Raw genomic sequence first — 26,809 nt, 5'->3', positions numbered from 1 at the left:
AAACTTACAGAGCAATAGGGATGCAGACTATGGGACAGGGAATTCTAAATCAAAGAGAACAGCTAGTTGATCAATAAGACCTAGTTCAAGATAAGATAAGTGAGAAACAAAAGAATCATTTGCAATTACTAAGTCCAAAGTGTGACCTTTGTTGTGAGTTGAACTGAGTACAAGCTGTGCATTCCAACAAAGTTAGAAACTCCTTAGCTGAATTGGAATGCAGTGAATCAATGTGGATTTTAAAATCACTTATTAAATCTGAAGCATAAAAGATTAAGTAAATCCCAAAACTCACCTAAAAATAAACTGTAAACTGTAACAAACATAGTAGAGTGGGAAAGAGAGGCATTTAAAGCGAGAAAAAATAGGTACAGTAACAAGACTCACACAGACAAATATTAAAAATAACAACAGGAATGAATTCATTTTGTTTCTGCCATCATTTGTTACATCATCAATTAAGATCAGTAAGCCAATTCCAAGCTACTTTTTCTCTCTACTTTGTGTACTGTCAGTTGTATGTTCTCTGCAGCTATTTCCTAATAATTTCCTGATAAATAATTGCTCCTGTTTTTTAATTTGTGTAATTAATTTTACACAATTAAATTTTAAATTTTTAATTAAGTGTTTTCAATTCCTGGTGATTAGGAGATCAGACTTTTTATTTGTGCTTTTGTCTACCAGATTATGAGCAATAACTGTTTTTCTGTCTCATAACATCTTTAATTTATAGTGAACAGTGAGTAATCCTGTCTTCAAATGCTTCAAATGTTATCAGTTTATAACCTTTTGTCTAGTTCAGATTTCACAAGCTGTTTTTGTCAACCACATAGTTGCATTATTTGGAATTAGCTTCAAGGCCAAATGTTGGCCATTATTCAGATTATTTTGTTGTCAAGTACAGCTAATGGTAAAAAAAAAATATTCACATTAATTACTGTTACACAAGGTATATTCCTTAATATGCTGTTAATGTAATTTTTATCATTTTGTTGAGAGGGTCTCTGTGAACTTTGTACACACTTTTCCTGCAGCAGATGCAATATTTTATAAGGTGGACATTTAGAACTGGTTTGAACTGGATTGGAAGAATGCTGGACACAAGGGCTACTACAGTATGTAATTCTATACCATTATATAGGAATGTGTGTTATGAACCTACAGTAAGTAACCAATTGTATTAAAAGAAGTTATCTTTAGCAAATAGGGAGGTAGGAAGATGTGCGTGATTTTGGAACACTGCCAATCTTGTAAGCAAAGGGAAGCTGGGTGTTTTGCTCCCATGCGCATGAAATAAAAACTTTTTTTGACTTCTGAGACAGACTCCTGACTGTCTTTTAAGGGGAAGCAGGGAAAATATATATATATATATTATATTGTACTTAGGTTACCTTTACAGTTGTCACTCTCCATGTGTTTTTGGAGAGCTGTGGTCTGGGAGAAACAGTAACTATGTTTCTTCAGTCGTGTGGAAAAGCCATGTGCTACTTGTGACTTCTTGCAGTAAGTCCAGCTGTGATTACAGACATCATTAAAATCAGGCCACACAAAAATAATGCTAAAAATAGTGATTGTTTACTTAGGTGCTCTTGTGCAAGGTTAAAATATTTGCAAAGAGAAATGACATGACTGCAGTTCTTCCAGGGAATTTTCTATTTGTAGTTTTAAGAATATCAGGTCCTTAACCCACTAACAGCACACAGACAAGGTTACATTTAAATATTAAAACTACCTAAAACAAGACTGACTGCTACACCACGAGTGCCAGGTCACATACTCTGAGCTCAACCTGTGGCTACTCTTGATGGACAGGTAAAAATTAATTTAAATCAGAGATGAGTCAGGGTCTGTAACCTGGCACAAAAAGGTGGAACAGACAGGACAAAAGGACAACACTGTGTATCCATAGCAGGGAAGACACAAATACAAAAAAACAACCAATGCATCCAAGAAATTAACAACATTAATAATAACAATGGTGGAAGTCAATATGAATATGAAAGACCTCTTTAGAAGTCATATGATGAGGATGTGCCACAGCTTTTTGTCACTTTACTTCTCTTTTCTCCAGAAATCAGAGGCATTAAGCAGTCAGAAACACAACCCAGGCAGTCCACAGTCAGAGTAGTCTGAACATTAGAATGGTCAGGGTGCTCTCTGGTCTTTACAGTCCATACTTTTCAGTCCTTATGCAGACAAGTCAATGATCAGGTGTTGGGGGAGGACATCTGCTTTATAATCAGTGGCTCCAGCAATAAAGCAGACCATGGTTGGCAAAGTTCATAGGTTTTAGTTATTGCAGGGTCTGCAACTATTGCCTATCTCAGGATCTGGGATGCAGGTAGTACCAGAGACTAGTCCTATTTAAAGTGGAACTGCAACACTATTTCTATATTTCGGGGTTAGAAAGAATCAGCATTGAAGAGTGCACTTCAAACCACAATGAAAGTAAAATGTGTAACACCTGCAATTCACACCACAACATAGACTACATTTCCAGGTAGGCGCAGCACCATGTTCTGGGATTCAGAACGAGGCAACGAAACCTCCAGTGACGTGAAGACGGCCTTATTCCATTGTAAACAAGCTAGCGTGTGAATACATTTCTTTTAATCCATTAAAAATATTGCTCTCGACCTCAAGACAGTTTTGCGGACAAATACTTAACTCTCCAGGCAGATCACGTTGGAAAATTCCTGTGGTGATATATCTGCTGCACAACACATGCTTATTCACTGGTACATCACATTCCATTAGTCATTATGGTGACTAGTGAGCAGAAAGGGCCACTTCACATCTCAATTCATGGGTACTTAAATGGCTAAGCACTCAGTCACATTAATCTAAAAGCGAGTCTGCCTTGGCAGTAACATCCTGCTGAAGAACAGGATGGGGAGCTCTTACCTTGCACACACCTTGGACATACAGTATCAGTCTACACTTTGCATGGTCTAGTGAAATCTGAACTGTTAAAAACAGGGTTAATGCTATTTCTTAATACCTATTTGTAAATTTGCAAAGGCATCTTTAAGAATATTAAATATTGAGAACATACTGTACATCTCAGTGTGCACTGTGTGATGTTTTTTTTTGCAATTTTGTATCGAGCTGTATAAGGAAACTAGCAACTACTTTCCTTTCATTTCAGCTCATCTATTTGAACTTACATTTCCCTTGTTAAAAGAGTGATGCATGGAATAGTGTCCCTCCTTATTTATTAAAAAATATTTTTACATTTCAAGAAGACTTTTATGAATTTATTAACCTGAGGTAGATTAAGGAAGTCAAAGCACATTGACTGGCTTATTATGTTTTAGCTCAGTATCGTACTGTTTAATATGCCATCTTAGTATTTAGATATATTCAGTAATTAAGTAATTATCAATGTAATTAAATTAATTAAGATACACGTTTTTTTAACCGCTGAAGCTGACTATTCGCTCTCAATTTTTCCGGCTGTCTGGAAAAAGGCATTTTGAATTGCGGGCAACTGGGAGACTTTGCATCACATCCGTGCCAACGCACAAAACGAGGCAATGGACGTTTACGCGTTACCTAGGCAACCACTCTCCGGGTCCCGCTCGGATAGGTGAGACCGTTGTCACTTGTTTTCTGGGAGTATTTTTCTTAAATTATTATTTTGTTGACGACTCAGGCCGAGTATATGTGTGTAATAAACAGAGTGTACTTTATTAGGAGAATGATTTTAAAGTCAATATGCTACGGTATTAGGTGAGCATCCAAAAACAAAACTCTAAACCTTTTTTAAAGTTTAGCTATATTAATACGGGTCCCTACATTAAATATCCTCGCTTATATTCATAGAATACTTTGCACCATACAGCCCTCCCAAGGGACCCGAGGTTTGCTGTGTTCAAAGTAACAAAGAAAAACGTGGGCTGACTTAACTAACCCTCATGTACAGTACTAGACAGAAATGGGTTGCGGAGCCTCCATATGCGATGATAAAAGACGAGATGCTGGTATCCAGCCAGCAGAGGGGAGTGAAGATGCAAGAGATGCTGAAATGCAAGGTCGGAAAAGTAAGAAGACCCCACGTTCGCACACTGACCGCGCCGTGGGGTCTCAGGACACAGAAGGTGACGACGTGAAGGAAAACGACAAAACCTCAACACAGCATGTACGTGTGCGACCAGAAACAGAAAAAAAACACAGACATAGCGCAGGATAAGTCTCCAGGTTGAGCACTTAAGACACCCACCGCTGGCTTATGGAAAACCCATCACTTAAATCAATCTTTTTCCTCTGTCAAGAAGACAGTGAATCTTTTTTGTCTTCCATTTCATGAATAGGTTTTATTTATGTTTAGAACGTACTGTGTGTTTTAACCAACATTTGTATTGCTTCTTATATTTATGTGGCAGTTATACCTGAAGGTTCTGATCAGGTATATTGGCACATGCTGTAGTAATCTATACTGCAAAACTGGACAGTTCTAACTATTCCATATTATACTGGATGACCCACCAAAGAGCCAATTGGTTTCCATTGTTTGTTGTCACAGGCTATGCATTTTTCAGGACATTATTAAGTTTACTTTAGCATGTATACTTGTGCTGACTAAATGCAATCTTTATTACCCATTACATTTGTTACCCCTAGTATAAGGAACTAGTAATAATTGATGAAGGGAGAGAGTGTACAGACTGTACTGGGCAAATATTAATTAATTTCATGTTTTATTTTGTCAGCTGTTACAATTACTGTTTTCTTACACTCACTATCTGTTATAGTTAAAGTATTCTGAAAGGCCATCTGTAGGAAATCCATTCTTACATGACAGATTGTGTGTCTAGTGTTTATTGATAACTGCAGGCTAAATGTACAAAACCCCTTTTTTCTTTATAGGGAAACACTAGTCAACCTGGTGATAACACAAGTAGTAAGGCAAAACAGACAGGTAATGGCTCAGTGAAGCAAGATAAAAAGAACACAGTAAAGGAAGATGAGGCTGTGGAAGAAATTGAAAACATGTTTAAAATGACAATGAATGTAAGTAGATGAAATTAGAATTTGTTATATAATTAAGAAGCAGGGGTTTTCTGAGTGGAAAAAAATAAAATTCAAAACATAAAAGGCTTGTAAGGTTTTGTACATGGCTGAATGCAATTCTTCTTCAGCATGACTGGTATGATGCGTCAATGTGTGGTTACTTACGGCTTCATTTCTTTATTCACAAATAGAGATTTTTTTTATGAGTAAAACTGTGGTCTTAATATGGATTGCCTCTCTTCCTTGCTACTGGAGACTAGGAATAAAAACCTAGGTCAAATTTTATTTTTCTATTTGATTTCCTTCACCACACATGGCTAACACTTCATACATTACCTGCAGGGCACTGCAGGCAGCCTACTCTACTGTACATTCAGATGCTTTCAATGGAAAACCCATTTACTGCAAACATTTTATTGTTGCTATTTTTGATTTTGTACAGGCTCTTCCAAAATATTTTTATTATTTTTGTTAAAGGAAACAACTTTTGAAAGTGATGAAGTATCTTTGGCCTTTGAGAGCTTTCTCCATAATAATGGAATCCTTTATACCTGCTTTAACCAAAATGGAATGAGGGTCTACTTTGATGAAGCAAAGGTAGGTTTCAATCACAGATGTCCCTTTTACTTTGGAAAATAGAAGGAGCTTTGTAGAAATCCTTTGTAAATACAAATTTTCTTTTTACCAGGGGGTTGTATGTTTCCCCAGTGAATGGTATGGTCAAGGTAGATTCATTGTTGTGACAAATGAGGTAAGAAGATCTATGTTCTATAGAAATATACTTTTTATGGTGTAATGATATTTTCAACCTAATGGACTACTACAAACGTATGAATTACATTTGAATATGTACTGTATATCTAGCAGGTGACCACTTGTAATCAAGCTCCCTCAGGTGTTAGCCAACATTTAAAATCTGACACAACTTTCATGGAAAATGGTCGTGCCAACAATCTTTACATACAAGGAAAAGGAATGGTCATGACATATATCTTTGAGGTAATTCAATTTAAAACCTGTTTTGCCTTTTTTTCCAATCCTTTGTGCAGAAAAATACATTTTCATCTGTGTCATTGTTGATTCTTTCAGGAAAGAGCCAATATTTGTAGATACTTTGATGCACAATCTGGAATGTGGCTTCTGTTGCCATTGCAGTGGGAGATGAACATGGATTTTGTCAAAGATAAAGTTCTGCAAGTTATGGTAAAAACCTGAACTTCACATTTGTTCCATCCAACACAATAGAACTTACTTATTACATTAGAAAGATTAATTCAAAACCAAAGATCAAGGCAAATATATATAGCTGTACGATTAAAGTATAACTGTAAATTACATACATTTAAATGACTATATTATCGAAAGAGTATTGATAGTTTTTCAACTTCAATTATGCTATTCTTCTTTCCACTCTAAGAAAGCTCTTCCAGGTCTTGTGGATAAAAAGGAAATCTCTGCAGCCCTTAGACAATGCAACTATGATCCCGATGATGTCATTTCTGTTTATCTCTCAATGTTTGGAGACATTCTCTTACAGCCATCAGATGGAAAGCAAAATTACAATGATTTAAATTCCTTTAGGTAAGTCACAGATTGATAATAGAAACTAAATAGCTCCATCTTTTTCACGTAGTACAACAAAACTCACAGAAAAGAAATTAAGCCTTTTCTCTGTTAAATTCAGTGTATAGACTTTCTTGTGAACATTAGGTGCTAGGAAAAGCATACAGATGTCCAGTCACTGCAGGGAAAGAAAATCACAATAGAAGGCTCATCCCTTCATTAATCTTCAATGACCTTACTTAGTAAGATCATGCTCAGAAAGCTCCATGGTGTTTGTAATTATTCTGAAACTTGATTCTCTTATACCCATGGAATTTACCCTATAATACTGAGTACTACACTTCTTTTAATGTTTATGAAAGGTGTTAACAATTGAGAGTTGGTTAAGAATATCAGAAAAAGCAGGGACTCTATCCTGGATGGGATGCCCATTGTAGAGCAGTTACACATGAACAATTTAGAATACCCGATTTACCTAGCTAGCATGATTTTTCATCATGTAGAGAATGGGAGAATGTACAAAATCCACAAATATGCAGAATCAAATCCAGATGCAGTGAGGCAGCAGCACTAACTGCCAAACTACCATGTCATCAACAATATCTGCAGCTGCATTTTATATAAAGAAACATTGCATTTCAAATGTATTATTTTTGTTTAATAATTATTAAGACAATACATTTGCTGTTTAATAATCTTATGAGATACAAATAAGTAATATTTTTGTATGTGAAGTATAGCATTTATACAATCTTGTACAAATTAATATTTACCGAAGTAAAATCATTTCTGGATAAATTTATACAAGTAGATGTCTCCATTCGCAACTAAATATTTTCAAAAAATGTGTATTTTAGTAAATAGACAGTAACCGGTGGATACATTCAATTAAATGTTAATTTTAATATATGTACTGTATAGTTGCCAATAAAGACATCCAAATAAAAGAATCACATTCTACTACTATTTTTTATCACTTCTTGTTTATTAAACTAGACATATATGCTTTATCTAAAGTTGAATTCCATCAGGTAGTACTATCTAAATAAGATCCGATAAAATAATAGAGTAGGGTCTTATCTTTGTTTGCTATAACTGCTCTGTTTCTCCCTCTACATTCCAGCTCACTGCATATTTTGTTTTATCTGGTTTGATTAAACCAAAGATCATTTCAATAATTAACTCTTCTTGATGGTTTTACAAACTATTTAAGCCTTTAATGCTGAATTAATGCATGTTCTCAAGTCAATTAAAGTATTCATTGGACATGTTTTAAAGGAATTTCAGGCCACTGAGGTGATTGTAAAATAGATCTATTATTTCAAAATGCAACACAGCACTACATCTGCAAGAAAACATTAAATATCCCCTAGAAGTTCCCTAAAGCATATCACGATGGAAGAATTTGAAAAAAAAAACGTGCCATATACCTTCCTATCTTAACATCATTATCATATTGAATTTGGAAGTCTCAAATTATTTTCTAGCATAGCATTAACTGTACATTTGTACAAAGATGTTACAGAGGAATTTTGTGTATTCAATAATGTGCGTTTTTGTGAAGGGCTTGTGATAATGTGCTTTAGAGTATAATATACAAAAGTATAGGCCAATGATAAAAGAAGAGTAACATTTAAACATTTTTTCTTATTCTTACCTAAGGAGTCATCTGCAAAAGGACATAATCATAGAAGATCTCAGACAAAAATTGCTAGAAAAAGAAAAGGAAGTAGAGAGCTTGTCTCAGGGGAATACTTACCTTTCAAGAGAGACCCAATATCTTTCTGAAGCTGTTGAACATTTAAGACAGAGAGTGGCAGAGCTGGAGGCAGACAAAGAGGAAGCACATGAGAACATCAGAGCATTACTGGCAAGGAGATCCATAGTTCCTCCTGCTAAGGTGGCATCCACACCTGCCACAGACTCTGACACATTGGTGCAGGTCAGACAATTTACCAGAGACTTAAACATTTCTAACAAGCAGCTAAGATCCACAGTAAAACACCACTTCTCTGTAATGGAACATCAGATGAAACAAATATTGAAAGCTGCTGTCAGTATAAAGGAGGCTGAAACGGATTTTTCCAAAGAGATTGAGGAGCTTCGTGCTTTCTATCGAAAGGAAGCTCTGGAAAGAATAGTGCTTTATAACAAGCTGCAGGAGCTGTGTGGGAATATCCAAGTGTTCTGTCGCTGCAGGGGCGACTCACCAGAAAATCTGTGTTTTGAAGTCATTTCTGATGAAGAGGTTGTTGTAAGCCATAAGGGAACAAAGAAGAAGTTCTTCTTTGACAAGGTCTATTCCTCCAACGCTACTCAGGTATTTTGGAATAAACTTGCTTGCAGAATGTTTTTTGGCATGTCATTGTAATTATTTGGAAAACCTGAAAATTAATTCTCAGGTAACTGAAATCTACCATTACAAGTGTTATTAAAGAGGAACATGATGTTGATGGTTGAAAGTTAAATGACAATCATCATACTCCTCTGTATCAATTTAGACTCTACCATGCATACTGTACATTATCGCTTAAATTGCACTATAATAGAAGAGAACTACGTGATAGATTTGTTGAAATGCAACCAAATGATAATTTCTACTCAATTAAGAATCACAATTTACCTCTAAAAGATGAGGTACTGTACGGTTTTATATGATTTACTATTAACCGTATTTTGGGGACCTGGACTGAATCTAATTTACCATTTGGCAGCATCACAAGAAGGAAGTACATTTATTTTTTCTACATGGTAAAGAGTACATTGACATTTGATATTTAAATTTTAATAAATGTGCTCCAGAACAGCAGCACATCACTGGGAATTTCAGTGTTTTGTTAGGTATTATTTGTTAGGTACTGTATACAGACTACTGTAGAACCAAAGTGTTTGTATTTGATTACTTTTGGATCAAAGCAACTATTAATGACAATGTTCTTATAACTGTAACACCGTGTAATACAATCATAGAATAATAGAGACATTTAAGTCTAACACCCTAGCATTTTGTGGATTTTTCTTTGCAGGAAGAATTGTTTAATGGGATTCTTCCAATTATCATATCCTGTGTTGATGGATATAACATCTGTATACTGGCCTATGGTCAGACTGGCTCTGGGAAGACATACACTATGATGGGCACAAAAGATAAACCAGGAGTTAACATTAGGTAATTATAAATCAAACACAATATTACAGTATATTGTTGTGCTATGAATTGTATCTGTCTGTCACTTATCAGAGACCAACCTACATTATTCTCAAATCATGAAGTGAGGATTCATAAAAATATTTAACTATTTACTTTAAGTGTCATTTGACAAAAGCATATTCAAGGAAAAGTACTGTATGCTTTACCTTTATGGCAATAACCATAAATGAAACAAGTCTCCCTACTGTACATTTCCCTACAGTTCATTTTCTGCAAGTCAAAAATTCTTTATTTAATTACAGTGTGTGTTACATGAATAGAGTTAAAAAAACAAATTAACACTTATTGTATTATTGTTCATCAGGAATGTTTTTCACCTTCACACCTTTAATTGTTCTTTTGTTATGTATACATAAATAATCTGTTCTAATTGCCAGTATAGCAAAAGCCAAAAGAGGTGAAGTACAGTACAAGTATAGAATGATACAGTAGTGTGACAGATGTTCAGATTTATCACAGGTTTTCATTAGACCTGTTCTTACTCTACAGAGAAAACAATACTGACTTAATTAATTTTATATGTGCAGGTCAGTTCGGGAACTTTTACGTATATGTAAAGAGAGGAAAAATACCACATATGCATTCAAGGTATGTTTTAATAATGAACAATTGAATCTTTCTGTCAGTTGATTTTTTAAGATCGTAAGCCTTATATACCTTCCAAAAATCTTGATATATTTTTATTACATTTTTTATTACCAAAGGTAGAAAGGTGTTTCAACTGAACAGCTTTTCTGTGGTTGATTTCAAGTGCTGTATCTTTAATCCTTTCCTGTTTGAGTGGTTATAAAAATAGAGGCTTTCATTTAACTTCTTTTGCGTTACATTAGTATATTTTGTTCTTAAAACCTTTTTTGGTAATGTAATGTTACAAAACATATCACCAGTGAGTCTTTTTTCTATTAAGATAACATTCATCCTCATTTACAAGATATATTTTGTTCATGTGCACTTGCACATAAGCCTTACAGCACTTTGTTTCAACTATAGTGATTTTAACTTTTGTAATAGAATATCAAGCAAGATGTTTTCACAGAAAAAATGATATCACAGTACCAGCAGTGGGGATTCCCAAGAGGCTCAATGGGTAAAGGTGTTCACCCAATCACAGGTCAAGCTCTACAATCACTGATAAGAGCCTGGATCCTGAGATTTCCCAAATAGTGTTTCAGCAGGTTGCTGAGATTAGTCAGATTGGAATGACCTCCAGGAACATAGCAGGCAAGCAATGGTGTCAGTGAGGGATGTGCCCCTCCATCAGTCAGGGCTGAATCTCCAGCAGGGAGTTAATGTTCCCTAAGACAAGATAAAAGTACGAGCAACTTGAAGGTGGGCGGGTCAGACAAGTCTGCCTACACTTATGTGAGCTTTCAGGGTTTGAGAGTGGTAAACTGAGACATGAAAAACACACAGTGGGCTATTCCACATTGGGTGGGTATAACAAAGATAATTGGATTCTAAAAATTAAAAAAATATATATTTCCAAATAACTGCACTGTACAGTTTGTATCCTAACCCTAAACCTCAGCTCAACACATTTAATACTATTACCTCTGCATACCATATGGTAATACAGTGGACTCCGGAATCATTGACACAATTATGAAGGAATAAAAAGATGTACAGTACAAAACAAATTAGTTCATTAAGCACTGAAATATATTTCCAACATAAGCAATCAATTATCCCGAATTAATGATTCAATGGAATCAACCAAGACAAAAAAACTATTATATTATAAATTACTTTCCCCAAAATAAAAGAAAGACAATTATTGACACCCCTCACCATCCTTCTCACTGTGTGTGTGGGCAAGATGGGATGGAGTCCTCTTCCTGGCAAATTAACCACTGTTCAGTAGTGTTGATTTTTTTCATTATTGCTTTGACAGTCGATATTGGTATTTTTAAGGTTTTACTTATTTTTTTGTCCCATTATTTGCTTAGTGAAGATCAACAATGGTTTGCCTCATGTCTGTTGTTAGTTCTTTGACCTTCTCCATGCTGATGGATGACAAAAGGTTTTTCTGTGCATGTTTCATCATTTTTATACCCTAGAGAAACAGGAAGTCACTAATGTACACAGATTAGTTCCTTAAGACAAAACTGAACTCAAACAAGTATAAATATATTATTTTTTTCAGATGTGTTTGGTTGTATTTGAAGGGATCTTGAAGGGTGCCAATAATTTTGGCACCTGTGTTTTTTATGTAAAACAGCATTAACTGTTTACAATTGAACCTTGAAATGAAAAAATGTTTTAGAAAAAAATATCTATAATTATCTATGTGGTTTATTTTATTATGAGTTTTCTCTGCATATTTATCAAGGGGTCCCCATAATTTCAGAGTCCACTGTAAACAAACTTGATGAAAACACACCAGGGTGGCTGACAACATGTACAGTCTAGCCTGTAAAGTACAATATATACAGAGAAACTAACTTAGATCTGCCCATGAACTTCAAGTGGTACATTATAAAGTCAAGGCCAAGTCGTTTTTAGCATGGTAAAACACCGATGTTTAAAATGAGAAATGTATATGTGATGAAAGATTGCATGCAGGAATGGTTTTGGATTGTTTAAGCAGTGTTATTAATGTGTACCATACTTTTTTCCCAGATGTCCATGACCGAAATTTACAATGAAAATCTTATTGATCTTTTATCAAATCCCCCAACAAATCATTTGGAAATAAGGACCCTCGGCAAATCCATCATAGTTCCTGATTTGACTCAGATTGATGTGCAAACAGAAGAAGATATTCTGAATGTCATGGAGCTTGGTGAAAAAAACAGAACCATGGCTTCAACCAATTTGAACTTTGAGAGGTATTGAGATAATGTTTGCCTTGCACTTTTCCCAAGTCATAAGTGAAATGAAAATATGTATAGGGTATCCCTAGCAATAAGCAGGCTTCATCAGTTATTTATGACTGCTGTGTATTTCCACTGTGGACATAAAGGGAACAATAACAAAACAGCTGATCCTGTCAATCATGATTATTTAAGTTGTATTGACTCACCCAAAGTAAAAATGACATAGGCCGATTTCCTAAAGGTTTTCTCTGCTGATTTCATTGGTTAACTTACATTTTTATAGTAGGATGTACTAAGCATATTTAAATTTGTTAATTCATTCAAACAAATATGACCAAGACCTACTGTATTATACATTCACCATTCTGTTGATAAATTCTTAAAATGATAGAAAACCGAGTGCACTGTGTTACTTATTCTTGATATGTAGTATTCTGAAATTGAACTAGTGGTGTTCTGTTTATTATTCTACTGCTCAGCTCACGATCTCACCTCATTCTGACACTAAGACTGGCTGGGAATGACAGCGTGTCTGGTGTCACGTCCCATGGCACTCTCACTCTGTGTGACCTGGCTGGATCAGAGCGCATCTCCAGGACTGAAGCAATAGGACAGCAGCTTGTAGAAGCAGCTTTCATAAACAAATCCTTAACTTCTCTGGCACAGGTAACCCCACAGGAATATATGATGTTATGATGCTTGTCCCTATATTTTAATTCTCTTCCTGCATTTCAGTGCTATAAAAAATGATACTAAATTGTGGGTAATTCATAGAAAATATATACACTGTGTACTGTTTTCCCCATTTAAGTATTCCAAATTAAAAAACACCCAATATGAAGCACATCTTTATATTTTTTAAGTTTGTGGAGTTATATGCCTCTTCTTAGCAACAGTGAAATTCTTTAACATGCTTAATCTGGATTTTTAAACTAAATATACAATTAACCAAACTCTTTAACATACCAATTTGTTGTTTGACTTTTAGATTTGTGCAGTGTTGCAAATAGCTGTATATCTTTTGTTTTGGGTGAGGGGAGTGCTCAAGACAAATACAATTATGGTACAATTGTAAAATTATTCATAGTACAATAAGAATTAACAGTTGCAACATTATGGTAATATATAACTTCAATTATAATGTAATGTGAACTCTTAGGAAAGTCCATATATTTTTCTTCTTTAGGTTTTCAGTGCTTTAAAATGCAATGCACTTAATGTACCATTCAGAAACTCAAAACTTACACATGTGCTTCAGCCATCCCTCAGTGGAAATGCTAAGGTAATATGCTTTATCTTCTAATTTAATAGCTTTTTCTGAATGTGACTTATGATTTTTATTTTATTATGTGCCACAGAAAAAAATAATTTATTGGAATAGCTTTTCATTTAGCAATTAGAAAACTGAAAGAACCAATAATTTTCAATGGCCAAGAGAAAAAGCAAAACAAAATCCTGCAGTATTACTGTTAAATATTTGAAGTAAAGAGTGATTTTATAGACACAATATAATAAATTATGAAGAATAAATATAAAAAAGTAAATTTAATTGTTTGGTGACATTAACACTTTCACAGTCTGTGAAGATATTTTCAGACTTATTGGCACTGAAATATTTAAAAATGACTTAAGAGCATTTGTGCAGCTTTTTTAAAGAGAAAACTGACCTAGATTAATCAATATCAATATCAACCTGTCTTTTTGTATACAGCATCTAAAAATGTGCAGAAAAGTGCAGCATACAATTTTTATTCACTTAAAGATTAACAAGAGAAATGTACAAATACTTTCCATTTTATTTTTCATATGATGAGGCCTGTGTGCTCATGAACATCAGTCCTGACATGAAGAATGTGTTGGAGACTCTAAGAACACTTCAGTTTGGCTCTTCGATTCAACAGGTTGGCCTTCACAAAGCCACATGGCAGGTCACTCAATGTGATCCATTGCACCTAACTAATCTACACAGGACAAAGTAATTCTTGTACAATACAAATAAAACTGTGTATTGGTACATGGATTTCTGTTAGAGTCTGTCTACAATAGTAAAAAAAAGCATTAATTTCATGTTTTTTTTGGTGTTTTCACCTTAACTATATTTAAAGAACTGAATTAAAAATTAAAATATCTAACCGAGTATTTGCTTAAGTGTTTTTAGATTTTGTACTGCATTTGCTAACATTTAACCCTCCTTGCTATGCTGTTTATATCTTGTTTGATGTAGAACTCAAATTTAGGGATGTTATTTTTAAATTGTATAATGCACTAGTTATTGAAGCCAATACCCTGTACTAAATTTATATCATGCATCGAAAACATTTTTTCAAGGTGCAAAAACATCAATTACATTCTGCACTCATATTAGAGGAGAGTGACTAATGCTACAATTGCATATTGTTTTCTCTCACAGCAGAGAATAAAGTCTAAATAATATAAATATACTACCTTGTAAATAATTCAAAGCCTCCTTTTCAGCATCTATAATATTATGGCCTCCATTATCAAGGACTATAGTTGTAATGACTCTGATACTAATCAAATCAATTAATGAATAAATCAAATCAATTATTTAAGGCAAATTCCTTTTCCTTTTAACAGTTACGTGAACAGGTTTTCATATTGTAGGTAATGAACATTATTATTTCCTCATTTTTTCTTGTTAAAGTCCATTGTCTATCTTTTGTATTGTATTTCTATCTTTTGCCTTTGAGCAGCTGGTTCAACACACTTTTCTGTTTTAGAGTTTGTAAGTTTGAAATGTCTTCCGCAATTACAGGGATATCTTTCCTTTGTTCACATGATTCCGATTCACTTTCGCTGTCAGACAGGGCGCAAAGGAGGGCATCATTTTCATATGTTGGAAAATAATACCTGAAAATGAAAGAAAAAAAACCTCATTTGATTTTGAAGAGAGCTACTGTAATTTTTATTAGATATGGCTAAGTTGACTTTGGTTGATCTGACTTTTTAAATCATTTGATCATCCTGTTACAAAATTATAAATGACCAAGTTTGTACTCTTAATACTTCAGTTACATTCAAATAAGTAAGAAATAATAAAACTGCAGTGCTTACTGAGGCTGATCCCACTTATGTTTTTCAGGTAATGCCATAACATGCTTTGCTTCCATTAGATGTGCCAGAACTTGAGTTTTGGAGCTGAACTTCTCCTGGCAGCCATAGCACTGACACTGGTGGATCTCACGTCTGATGAAGTTCACTAATTTCACCTGCTCATAAAAATTCAGACCTGAAAAGTAAAGAGGAGAAGTTAATAAAAAACATGAACCCCACAGCTTTATCTTTACAACATGCTGTGCAACACATTAGTCCACTAATAATATTCATTTATTAACTTCCAAGTAAGAACATTCACAACAGTGAATCATCCTGTGTTTCTCATGTGTACCTTATGGTGAATCTTAGACATCTGTAAAGACTTTAAGTAGACAGTTCTGGTGTCAGTATTTACAGTTCATCACTGGTGAAAACACTTCTTTTAATGATTTTAATTAAAAACTTGATTAAATTTATTGTTTATGCACAATTATCTACATAAAATGAAACACTACTGTATCTTTTGTGAAAACATTTTAAAACAATTTATCTGTTTTCATATTGAAACATTATTTTAATTAGTCCAACATCAAGTTATTAGTTCTGATATATAAATATTCCAGGGATATACTTATATTAAATTGTGTATAGGTCAGTTATAAGTGGTCTTACTAACCAAGTTCTGCCTTTATTTTATGAAGATCAAATCCATGTGTTTCCTAAGACCAAACAAAAAACCATACTATAATGGAAATCTGTTAAAATACTATCTAATAAAGAACAACAATTATTAATAAGGAAATATTTACATAAAAGCAGGTGATATTTGTTTAAAATATTATGTATAAGAGTATTGCATTAAACTGAATGAATAAGGTAGACTGAATAGTATGAAATAATCATTCTTTTAAAATTCTCAGGAAATAAGCCAATGATTCAAAAGCAAAATACAAATTAACTAGTGCAAGATCTTTATATGTCAATAAGACATTCACCAGAACTCTATCCACCAATATATAAATGTACTGTACTTGCATGTTACAACTTAATAACTTAACTGAAATGTTGAAATGTCTTTGATTATACCAACCTCCATGTGACTGTAAATCCTGTCCATTGTTTCTGATTGGTGCTCACAAAAGAGACAAACAGCACACACAGGGTGATCCTGCCAATCAGACCAATCACTGAAAAGAAAAACAACAGTATTACATCAGACAGCACCAAAATCAGAATCAGAATTAAAATTTAAATGGTCCTTACTCATCATGATCTTCCATCATCTCACGGTCATCCTCTGACTGAACTTCTTCCCATGTTTTTCCCAGTTCCTATTAGAATATTAAAATGATTAAGAATATAAAAATGCACAAAAAATGTTGTATAAAGCAATAGAAAAACACTTTAAAAACACAAAGGTTCAGCTTTTTTCTTGAAACAGTTTGGATTTCTAGGTTTATAAAAACTGCTGTTGTGTTTTTAATATGAAAGGATGACATTTTAACTGTTTTGGACAAATGACAGAATTCAGACAGAAACTGTCACCAAAAAGTACCATGACAAACAGAATGGAATTCTACTGTCAGCAGTAATCCACAAACACACTGTTTTTTGGAAACATAACCTTGTCATTTTTAGTCTCCTACAAAGTACCATTAAAACAGTAGTCTGAACAGTCTATGAGTAAAATCTAATGTCTTGCTGAACACGATTTCAGACAAGAAATTGTCTGTTGCCAAATTGTGCCAGAAAAATGCATTTTTGAGTTTCCAAAGAGATTTTAGAAATGATGTAGGCTAACATTCTGGACCGTAACTCTGTAAAGTAACCTACATGTAAACGTAATGGCAATGTGAAACTGTTCAACTGTTTCTTTTCTGCACACAAAAAAGAAAGAAAATGATGCCTTCAGTACAGTACAGATCAGTTAGCTGCAGGACACTGCTAGCTGCTAAACTAAACTAATACTGAATAATCAGCACATCTTCATAATATACAGAGTTAAGTTGAATACGTTTTAGTTTATCTGTGAGAGTTATAAGTAGTGAAGATTGTTTGTAATACTGGAGTCTGCTTTCACACGTTTTACATTGCTTTTCCTTTTTCATAAAATCTATTTTTTTTCACTTTCCGGTCTATTCTTATAAATGTAATGTTGGTCTAATAATACTGGCTGGCCAGTTCCAGAAAGTTTCAGTCTGAAAAGCTGCCACACTTTTCTTGTCTCTACTCAGCTGGAGCTGCTTATCAGAAAGGCCCAAGCTGTGAAGACAGATTCTCCATCTTATACCCCTCTATCTGTCATTTCCAATCACATTGGTGCCACGAGAGACAAACCAAGATAACTAGTCTACACATCCATATCCAACACATCATAATATAGTTTCCTTCTAACGTACATATTTACAGGCCAAGGTCTTGTATGCCTAAGCATACTAGGAAGCTCCATTTATTTTACCTACGCAATTTCAATATTAGACCAAAGAGAAACACGAATCTTTATTCCTTACTGTCACTTTTGTTCTACTACATGCAAAAGAAAAACTAAAATTCTCCTAAATCTATTAGGTGTTTGTACAAGAACAGAAATGCAATACGATTAAACCAATAAGGTAGAAATAAGATGAATACTGTACATGTCAGACTGCTTAATGTAAGAAATAAGGTGAATACTATACATGTTAGATTGCATTACTAAAAAAAAGTAATGGCATAAATGGTCTCATGGAATTATATTTTGTGAAAAACAAGTATATACTTTAACCTAAGATTGCATACCAAGTAGTTGATAACGTAGAATCTGTCATACTCCTGGTTCTTAGCATTGATCCTACGGTGCTGTTTTTTCCGCATGTGATCTTTTAGAGTTGTCTTGTCACGGAATGTCCTCTCACAATATAGACACTGCAAGCTGTCAATATAAGGACAGAAACACCATTTGTAAGTTTCACAGAGTGCATCTAAGGTTATCATTCACATTATAAAAGAGGTCTTTCTACCAAGCTAGACAGAGTGGGAATGTTGTACTATTGTGCATGATTAAATTATTTTTACATTCAGCAACGTAAGTAAGGCCGTTTGTTAAGGCTCTAGAAAGTAAATTATATAATTTTATTATTTTATAAATACAAAACAAAAAAACAAAACAAAACATAAGATTCTGTTAGACAAATTATTTTTTTAAATTGTATATTCTTCTGAAGATCTTAGAACTTCAGAAAGACATTGTCATTCATCTCACAAAAATGTTTAAGATAAACTTCTAAAGAAATAATCATGCTGGAAATACTTTCTTATGGACTACATTTTAATGTTTTTAGCATACACTGTATGTATCTTTCTAGCATTGCTAAGCTATTATCAGTTGAGTGTAGTTTTAGCTGTTAAATTTTAGGAAAAAGGCACATTATTTTACAGCACCCAAGTAAACTGCACTTTCAAACTATCTTCCACTAGAGGGAGGCCTTTTATTAAATCCTAAATCTTGACTACGTTATGAGAATTGAAAATATGATGGTAATGAATACTGTATATTCAAAACTACCAGAGGTCAACTATTAAGTTTGAATTAAAAGTTTCTAACTTACATCATTTTTTAATAAATAAGATAAAGATGAATGTTACAGTAATTATATAAACACTAAAGATTAGATACTAAAGATAAGGATTTAATTAGTGGACAGCATGATGTTTTTTTCCCTATGTAATGTTAGTATAAACTGACAACTAAATACTAATCACTGCACTTTGTTTTCACATATTCCTCAAAAACAGAAGAAGTGTGAGAAGAAATATAAAACGTGACATTGCTCCTTAAATTGAGATTAATATGTCAAACTTTGTGTGACGTGAAAATTAATTGGATTGTGAACTTACATTAGCAAGGATTTAAAGACGCTCTGGTTACAGGTTATTTTAAATGAGGTCAATAAATTAGGTTTGTAATAAAGAGTGTTTACTTATCCTAAATAATTTATTAACATTTGTCAATGTTATGTCCTGATCAAGTCAAGTTCAAGTTTATTGTCATTATACTCATATACATGGTATATGGTATAACTAAATGCAATTTAGTTAGCTCTCGGACATAAGTAGTACAAAGAAAAAAACAACAACAACAACAACAACAATACAATTGTGTAACAAAAGAAAGAGAGACAACAGGCAGTGTGCAAAAAAACAACAACAGACGATGTGCAAAAACAGCAACAGGCAATGTGCAAAAAAAAACCAACAACAGGCAATGTGCAAAAAACAACAACAGGCAATGTGCAAAACAACAAAAGGTAACAGGTTATGTGCAAAAATATGCATCAACAGAATGAAATAAAGGGATAGAAATTATGGGGAGTAAGCCTTTGACATGTGTGGTAGAGGTAGATTTTCAATGCGTGTTTGGGTTTTTTGTAAGAAAGAAAGAAAGAAAGAAAGAAGGCACTGTGAGGTTCAGATCATAGGTGAGAGGTGAGGTGAGAGTGAGAGAGGCTGGGAGTTTAACAGTTTGATAGTGCGGGGGTAAAAACTGTCTCTGAGTCTGGTAGTCCGGGCCCGAATGCTCCGGTACCATTTTCCAGATGGTAGCAGATCATAAAGTCTGTAGCTGGGGTGTGTGGGGTCTTTGATGATGCTTAGAGCTTTCCTCAAGCACCGTCTGTCATAAATGTCCTGGATAGATGGGAGGGTAACCCCAGTGATGGACTGGGCAGTTTTCACCACCCGCTGTAGGGCTTTGCGGTCAGCAGCACTGCAGTTGCCATACCACACTGTGATGCAGCCTGTCAGTGTGCTTTCTGTAGTGCATCTGTAAAAGTTAGTGAGGATCTGGGGACATATCTTAGCCTTCTTCAACCGTCTTAGGAAGTACAGGCGCTGTTGCGCTTTCTTGATCAGACAGGTGGTGTTGAGAGACCATGTGAGGTCCTCGGTGATATGGACGCCAAGGAATTTAAAGTTACTGACCCTTTCCACTTCAGTCCCGTTGATGTGGATAGGGGCATGTTCGGTTTGCAGTTTCCTGAAATCAACGATCAGCTCCTTGATTTTGCTGACGTTGAGGGTGAGGTTGTTGTCATCACACCACGTTGTAAGGAGATTGGCCTCCTCCCTGTAGGCCCTCTCATCATTGTCTGTGATCAGACCTACAACTGTGGTGTCATCGGCAACCTTGATGATGGAGTTGGTGTTGTGTTTGGCCTTACAGTCGTGGGTATAGAGGGAGTAGAGCAATGGACTTAGCACACACCCTTGGGGGACCCCAGTGTTCAGAGTTAGTGTGCAGGAGGTGTGGTTTCCAAGCCTGACAGCCTTGTCCCGAATCCAGTTGCAGAGGGTGGTGTTGAGACCCAGTGCACTGAGTTTCTTGACTAGTTTCTCTGGGATGATAGTGTTAAAAGCTGAGCTGAAGTCGATGAATAGTAGTCTTGTGTATGTGTTCTTTTTGTCCAGATGGGATAGGGCCGTGTGTGTGGCAATGGAGATTGCGTCATCTGTGGATCTGTTGGACCGGTAGGCAAACTGGTACGGGTCCACTGTGTTTGGGATGGTGTCCTTGATGAATATATGTATGAAAACTTAGACAAATGTATGTGCCCAGTTGATTTTGCCACCTTTACCAACTTTTACGGGACAGCACCTCAATAACGTTTTGGTGGGTGTTCTATTTTTTATATATTTACCTATCCTAACAGAAAAAAATCCAATAAGATTCTTTGCTTTTCTGATTATATATAAATTAATTTGTTTTTCCTAATTATGAATCTTAGTGTGCACCACTGTGACACTGAATTGGATAAAGAGGTTAGAATGTGGATGGATAGACAGATTAATCCTAATGTAGTAGTTTATATTTTTATATGTTTTTACTCTCCAAGGCTTCAAGTTTTGCAACAGAAGCCTAAATGTTCACTAAGTCTACCTAAGGACTGAGAAATTCTTGTTATACTCTATATTCAATTGTTAAACAATATAAAAGAGTCATAAGTAGAAAAAAAGAAGTAGAAAAAAGCTCCATATTAATTTTAAATAAAAGAAGCTGATATGCAAATAAAGTCAGAATTCCTCAAATGTACCCTACCTCTGAAAGTATTGAAAAGAGGCTATTGAACATTTATCAGCTGGTGCAGGCCTCATTTGTCACCAGTCCCAAAGCCACATGTCAATGTCACCTAGTTATCACATCAATCAAAGACACTTATGTCCGCCTACTCCCCACACCTGCATAAAACACATCTACCTGTCACTGCATGGAAACAACATCAAAAGTACAGGGGGGCGTTTTGGTGTTCTAATCACGTTTATATTACACAAAAGACAATATACAGACAATGGATGTGCCATGCATGAACATTATGGGAAAAAGTGGTAAGGATCAAGAATAGAGAATGGGAATTTTAATTTGATGTGTGATCATAATTGTATTCAATAATTAATGCAACTATGCAGTATGTATCACATTAGAGGAAACTATGGCAGTACTTTCTATTTGATCTGAATTTCCAAAGTGGAAAAAAAACCCAGCACATTCCTTTAATACCACAGATCATTTGGGGTTCATTTCTTTCTGTTCATAGTTAACTGACCCACTTTCCTAGTATAAATTAAGTTCTAAGTATTGACTTTGTAATGAAGAAAATTTAGTTAAAAATGTTTAGAAACTGTTACCATTTAAAACAGAAATACAAAGACACAAGAAGTGTAAATATTTAGAGACAGTTAAAAAGTTAAACATTTAAACATTCTAGGTATACTTTTAACTCCAAATGTATGTATACAGTAAGAAATTCAGCATTGTTTTAGACTTAAAAATATTAAATTGGTTAATAAAAGCTGGAGCACATTGCTACTGCTCAACACTTCATTTTACCTCTAATTTTAAGCCTAACCCTCAGTGAAACCTAAACCTAACTCTAGTGCTACCATTAACTCTATACCAAAATTACAACTCTAGACTTGACCGTCCATAATTTTAGCTGAAACATAACCCTAACTATAGCCTCAACATCTTAAGCCTTAATCCTTGCCTTATCCTTAGCTCTTACCTTACACCAAGACTTGAATTTATTTGTAATGACCATTCTTCACTAGCCTTAAATCTAAACCCTCACACTCACTCTACAGTACATTTCATCTAGCTTAAACTCTAAATGTTAACCTTAACCATAGCCTTTAAGGTAAACCTTGTTTCAATATTAGAACGGAATCATAAATTGGAAAGATTATGAGGTTTAGGGTTTTGACTAAAACCCCAAACACACATTCTGCCTGCTATGTGAAGAGTTCACTGATAAACTGGATGTCCCACCACCCATCCAGGAACAGGAAGGAGAAGGGTAATGGGCTACAAAAGGAGGTGACCAGACAATAACAGGAGAAAGCTGGAAGGGAGCAGAAAGAATACAAAAAAAACACTGAGATATCAGTGAAGAACAGCAAATTCAGCAAAAACAGCAACAAATTTTGCTGGTTGTTTGACTGATTTATTACCTTGTATTATGTAATTTGAGGAAAAAGCCTTCCTGGCTATTTGTAGAACAACCTGTGTTTAGATAGGACTCTAAAGGCACTTGTTTTCTTGTCTCGTATTTTACTTTTAAGTATATTTCTATCCTTAAGAAATGTTCTTATGCTTTCCTTTGGCCTTGATTATACATGTGAAAGCCTTTTCACTAATTTGTAGTCCTGAACTCTACCACGTTGCTTACAAACTCCATGTTGTAAAACCACAAACATGATGTTTTAATGATAAAACCCACTTCTTCACTATTTGGTCCTGCAAGATTGTTCTTTGTACGGATACACTGTATATCACAAAAGCAGGTATAATGACATGAAACTAGCAGCATAGGGTTATCAAACGATCAAGAACATTCTTCCAATTCAATATGTTTGCAATGTTTATTGGTAGTAAAGAATTATTTTTTTTCATTTAACCTAGTGAATAACATTAATAATTTCCAAGTTTGTGTTTGCAATGTTTGTTAGTGGCAAGAATGTTTTATTTCATTTTCTGAGATGCAACAGTCTCAGAATAACATTACTTCTTGTCAACCACTAATAAAGAATTTCTAAATCTCTCTATTGACATGACAGATATGGGACAATGTCTTAAGAAGAACTATAATTAATTTTATAATAAAGAAATTCTTAAATGCAGGGGAAAAGACATTAGTGCATAATTTCTTTGAATATCTCATTGAAAAAACTTACTTGTCAAGTTTTCTCTGCAGTGTGTCAAGGAACTGTTCACAGAACACAATGTTGTCGGGAAGCCCCATATTGAAGTCATGCTCTTTCGCCATATGGTTAAGAAGAAAAGACCTTCAAAGAAGAAAAATATAGGTACACATGCAGGATAATCAGTGCGTTCAGCTGACTTTCAAACCAAACTTAATCAAATTAACCAACTGCAATTAATGTGAGCTCAAACACAACAACAATAAATTTATTTGGATTTGTATAATGCTTTTCATCCCAAATGATCCTAAAGTGTGCTACATATAGGAAGGGAATCACATAAAAGAGTAAGCATTATTTCTGGTTCTTTCTTTACAGATACAGAATTCTCAAGTGATGTCAAAATGGGGGGTGGTTGATTTAGTACAAAGTCAACAACCTAACACTTTTCTCCTTTTTATTTTAAATTCAGACCTAATGGGTATTAAAATACACAGGTGGCATAAAATCTCAGATAACTATCAAGTTTAGCTCTAAGGAAAATAAAATAGTTTCCATGCTGATGAAGCTAGAACTTCAAAGTTAGACATTCAAAGTTTGCTGAATTCATTGTTTTACTATACATAAAAAGTTACAGTTACAGAGCATTCTTCCTCTGTATGGTTTTTACATATGACACACAGATCAGTCCAATTCTATACAAACAAGCTTAATTTACTTTATTGTTAATCGCAAGGACTGCAACAAACATATTACAGAATATGTTTCTGTAAATTTGAAATGCATCCAGGGTTTTGCTGGTTTTGGCTGCAGGCTCATAGGGAGTGCAAATCTCTGGGTGTTTATTAAGCGATTTGGGAGCTAACTAGAGTAGACTCAACTTTCAACATCATAGCAGCCCCTACAGAGGAAGAAAATAATTGAGCTAGACAGAAATTTAGTTTTAGCTCAGCTGGCCTATAACGCTGGGCAACCTATCAGATTTTGACAGATTTGAGTTCCATTGATATTTTGTTGCATCAATAACAGCCCCTACTTACATTTTGTTTAATAACAATTTTTATATCAAAATATAATATCCAAAATTAATAAATTACCTCTTACAATTTAGTGTGATTCTTACCCTTGCTCTTCCTTGCTGAGTTCTCCAATCTAAAGCTAGAAGCATAGTTTAAAACTGCCTGTGAGTTCAGGTAGATCGAGCAACTAGAAAATTCACTATTTTCACCACTGTAGTCATCACATTATTAAGCTCATAATTCAAAATTGTGGCACACATAATTCATTTTCTGATGAATTAAACTTTACTGTGGAGTGGCCAAAGTGATCGACAATGATCTCTAGGAACTGTTTGCTGACCATAGCAGGGGCACCATCAGTCATTACAGAAAATATTTTGTCTATTCCTCTTTCCCCTAAATAAGTAATGAACATTTTAGCTATATCTTCCCCTGAAGTTGTGCCATACATGGATTTTAGGCAGCAGAGCTTTTCTCGAATTCTATTAAGAGTCACGGTGTCTTGCAAGAATTGCTAATTGCAGTTTATTCACACACTCAGAGGACAAACAGCATGGACTTTATTTATGTTGAAGAAATCCATATTCATTTCTCCAAAAGGGATGAAATAAGTGAACATCGAACTGTGCTTTCCTAGCAAACGCCATTTGGTCCATAATGTTTGACTTTACACTTAAGTGTGAAAAATATCACACAAAAAGTGTGATAGCCAGTAGCCATATCACCTTGCAATTCACAACTAGCAGCCCACTGAGGCTGAGCCTGGCCAGTACCTGGATTGGAGACCTCCTGAGAAAGCTAAAGTTGCTGCTGGAAGAGGTGTTAGTGCTGCCAGTAGGGGGCGCTCACCCTGCAGCCCGTGTGGGACCTAATGCCCCAATATAGTGACGGGGACACTATACTGTAAAAAGGCACCGTCCTTCGGATGAGATGTAAAACCAAGGTCCTGGCTCTTAATGGTCATGAAAAATACCAGGGTGTTTCTCGAAAAGAGTAGGGGTGTTATTCCGGTTTCCTGGCCAAATTTCCCATTGGCCTTTAACAATAATGGCCTCCTAATAATCCCCATCTGTGAACCAGCTTCACCACTCTCTCAGAGCGTACTGACGCTCTGTGGCTGCTGTTGCATTATCCAGGTGGTGCTGCACATTGGTGGTGGTGGAGAAAAGCCCCCCATTACCTGTAAAGCGCTTTGAGTGGTGTGTCCAGAAATAGGCTTGTGCAGCTAAAAATAATGCAGTAAATGAACCAAGTGAATAGTTTTTTATGCCAAAGAGCTTTCTTTCAGCGGAATGTTGTTAAAAACTCAAACATAGTTTTAAATTGTTTTTCTAACTTAATTTATTTGTGGGTTATTACTTTTATTGCACGTGCCATTAAAAATCCCTTTGTGTGCCAATAAAGGCACGCATGCAGTAGGTTACCAATCCCTGCTCTAAAGCTTGGAGAAACCCTGACAAAAGTCAGAAAACATTCCTGTGATTACTTAAAATTAACGCCTGATCAGTCCTGCAAGAGAATGGAGGTCTGCTTAATGATGTTGTGGCCATGGTTCCCAATATTTGTCATCCAGGTGGGCGACAAGTGGTCTACCAAGTGTGATATCCCAGATTACAGAATAAAGTCCTGTACCTTAGTCTTAGTCCTGTACAGTGTGATATCCAATCCCCCCAATTAAAGAAAAAAGTGGCATTTCAATAATCCACTGCATATCTAGTACTGTATACTAAAACAATTACATAAATGTACGTCTTCTCAAATATATTTTCAGATTCAACAATGTGCAATATCCTGTCCTTCCCATGTCAAACAAGGCTGTAGTAAAAGTACAATACTGACCTATTTCCAGTGAATTCTTCATTGCAGAACATACAAGTCCGGTGGAAGATGGTTTCATTCCTTTCTTTTTGCTGCTGTTCCAGTATCGCTTCCTGCAAATCCAGCCATTGTGTAGAATG

The 26,809-nt window shown here is 34.9% G+C and overlaps 2 protein-coding genes across 2 annotated transcripts in view; one reads left to right on the top strand and one right to left on the bottom strand.

Annotated features, from left to right (window-relative positions):
• Positions 1–3,937: 3,937 nt before the first annotated feature.
• LOC148829526 (uncharacterized) lies at positions 3,938–14,582 on the top strand. The gene is made up of 14 exons (XM_088923461.1): positions 3,938–4,141; positions 4,870–5,013; positions 5,491–5,610; positions 5,702–5,764; positions 5,878–6,012; positions 6,103–6,216; positions 6,431–6,594; positions 8,239–8,896; positions 9,603–9,745; positions 10,315–10,375; positions 12,407–12,615; positions 13,083–13,269; positions 13,790–13,885; positions 14,418–14,582. Exons 1-14 carry the CDS (start codon positions 3,938–3,940, stop codon positions 14,580–14,582), a joined length of 2,463 nt encoding a protein of 820 aa, XP_088779587.1.
• Positions 14,340–26,809, bottom strand: part of znf277 (zinc finger protein 277) — a 47,268-nt gene continuing 34,798 nt past the window's right edge. Inside the window, exons 5-12 of the mRNA XM_088923462.1 lie at positions 26,691–26,782; positions 23,866–23,976; positions 18,439–18,571; positions 16,924–16,991; positions 16,751–16,847; positions 16,337–16,379; positions 15,679–15,853; positions 14,340–15,474 (exon numbers count right to left, since the gene is read on the bottom strand). Of these exons, the coding sequence (XP_088779588.1) occupies positions 15,297–15,474; positions 15,679–15,853; positions 16,337–16,379; positions 16,751–16,847; positions 16,924–16,991; positions 18,439–18,571; positions 23,866–23,976; positions 26,691–26,782 (897 nt within the window). The 3' untranslated portion in view covers positions 14,340–15,296. The remainder of the gene's footprint in view (positions 15,475–15,678; positions 15,854–16,336; positions 16,380–16,750; positions 16,848–16,923; positions 16,992–18,438; positions 18,572–23,865; positions 23,977–26,690; positions 26,783–26,809) is intronic.

The sequence above is a fragment of the Atractosteus spatula genome, chromosome 8, assembly GCF_055471065.1.
Source record: "Atractosteus spatula isolate fAtrSpa1 chromosome 8, fAtrSpa1.hap1, whole genome shotgun sequence".
Classification (NCBI taxonomy): Eukaryota; Metazoa; Chordata; class Actinopteri; order Semionotiformes; family Lepisosteidae; genus Atractosteus; species Atractosteus spatula.
The sequence above is the reverse complement of the archived record's forward strand: the minus strand, read 5'-3'. Positions and strand labels throughout refer to the sequence as shown.

Excerpts from the sequence above, each read along its gene's own strand:
- LOC148829526 (XM_088923461.1), top strand. The coding sequence starts at position 3,938 with ATGGGTTGCGGAGCCTCCATATGCGATGATAAAAGACGAGATGCTGGT. Across the intron at positions 5,765-5,877 it reads TCATTGTTGTGACAAATGAG|CAGGTGACCACTTGTAATCA; the intron begins GTAAGAAGATCT and ends CTGTATATCTAG. Across the intron at positions 9,746-10,314 it reads AAACCAGGAGTTAACATTAG|GTCAGTTCGGGAACTTTTAC; the intron begins GTAATTATAAAT and ends TTATATGTGCAG.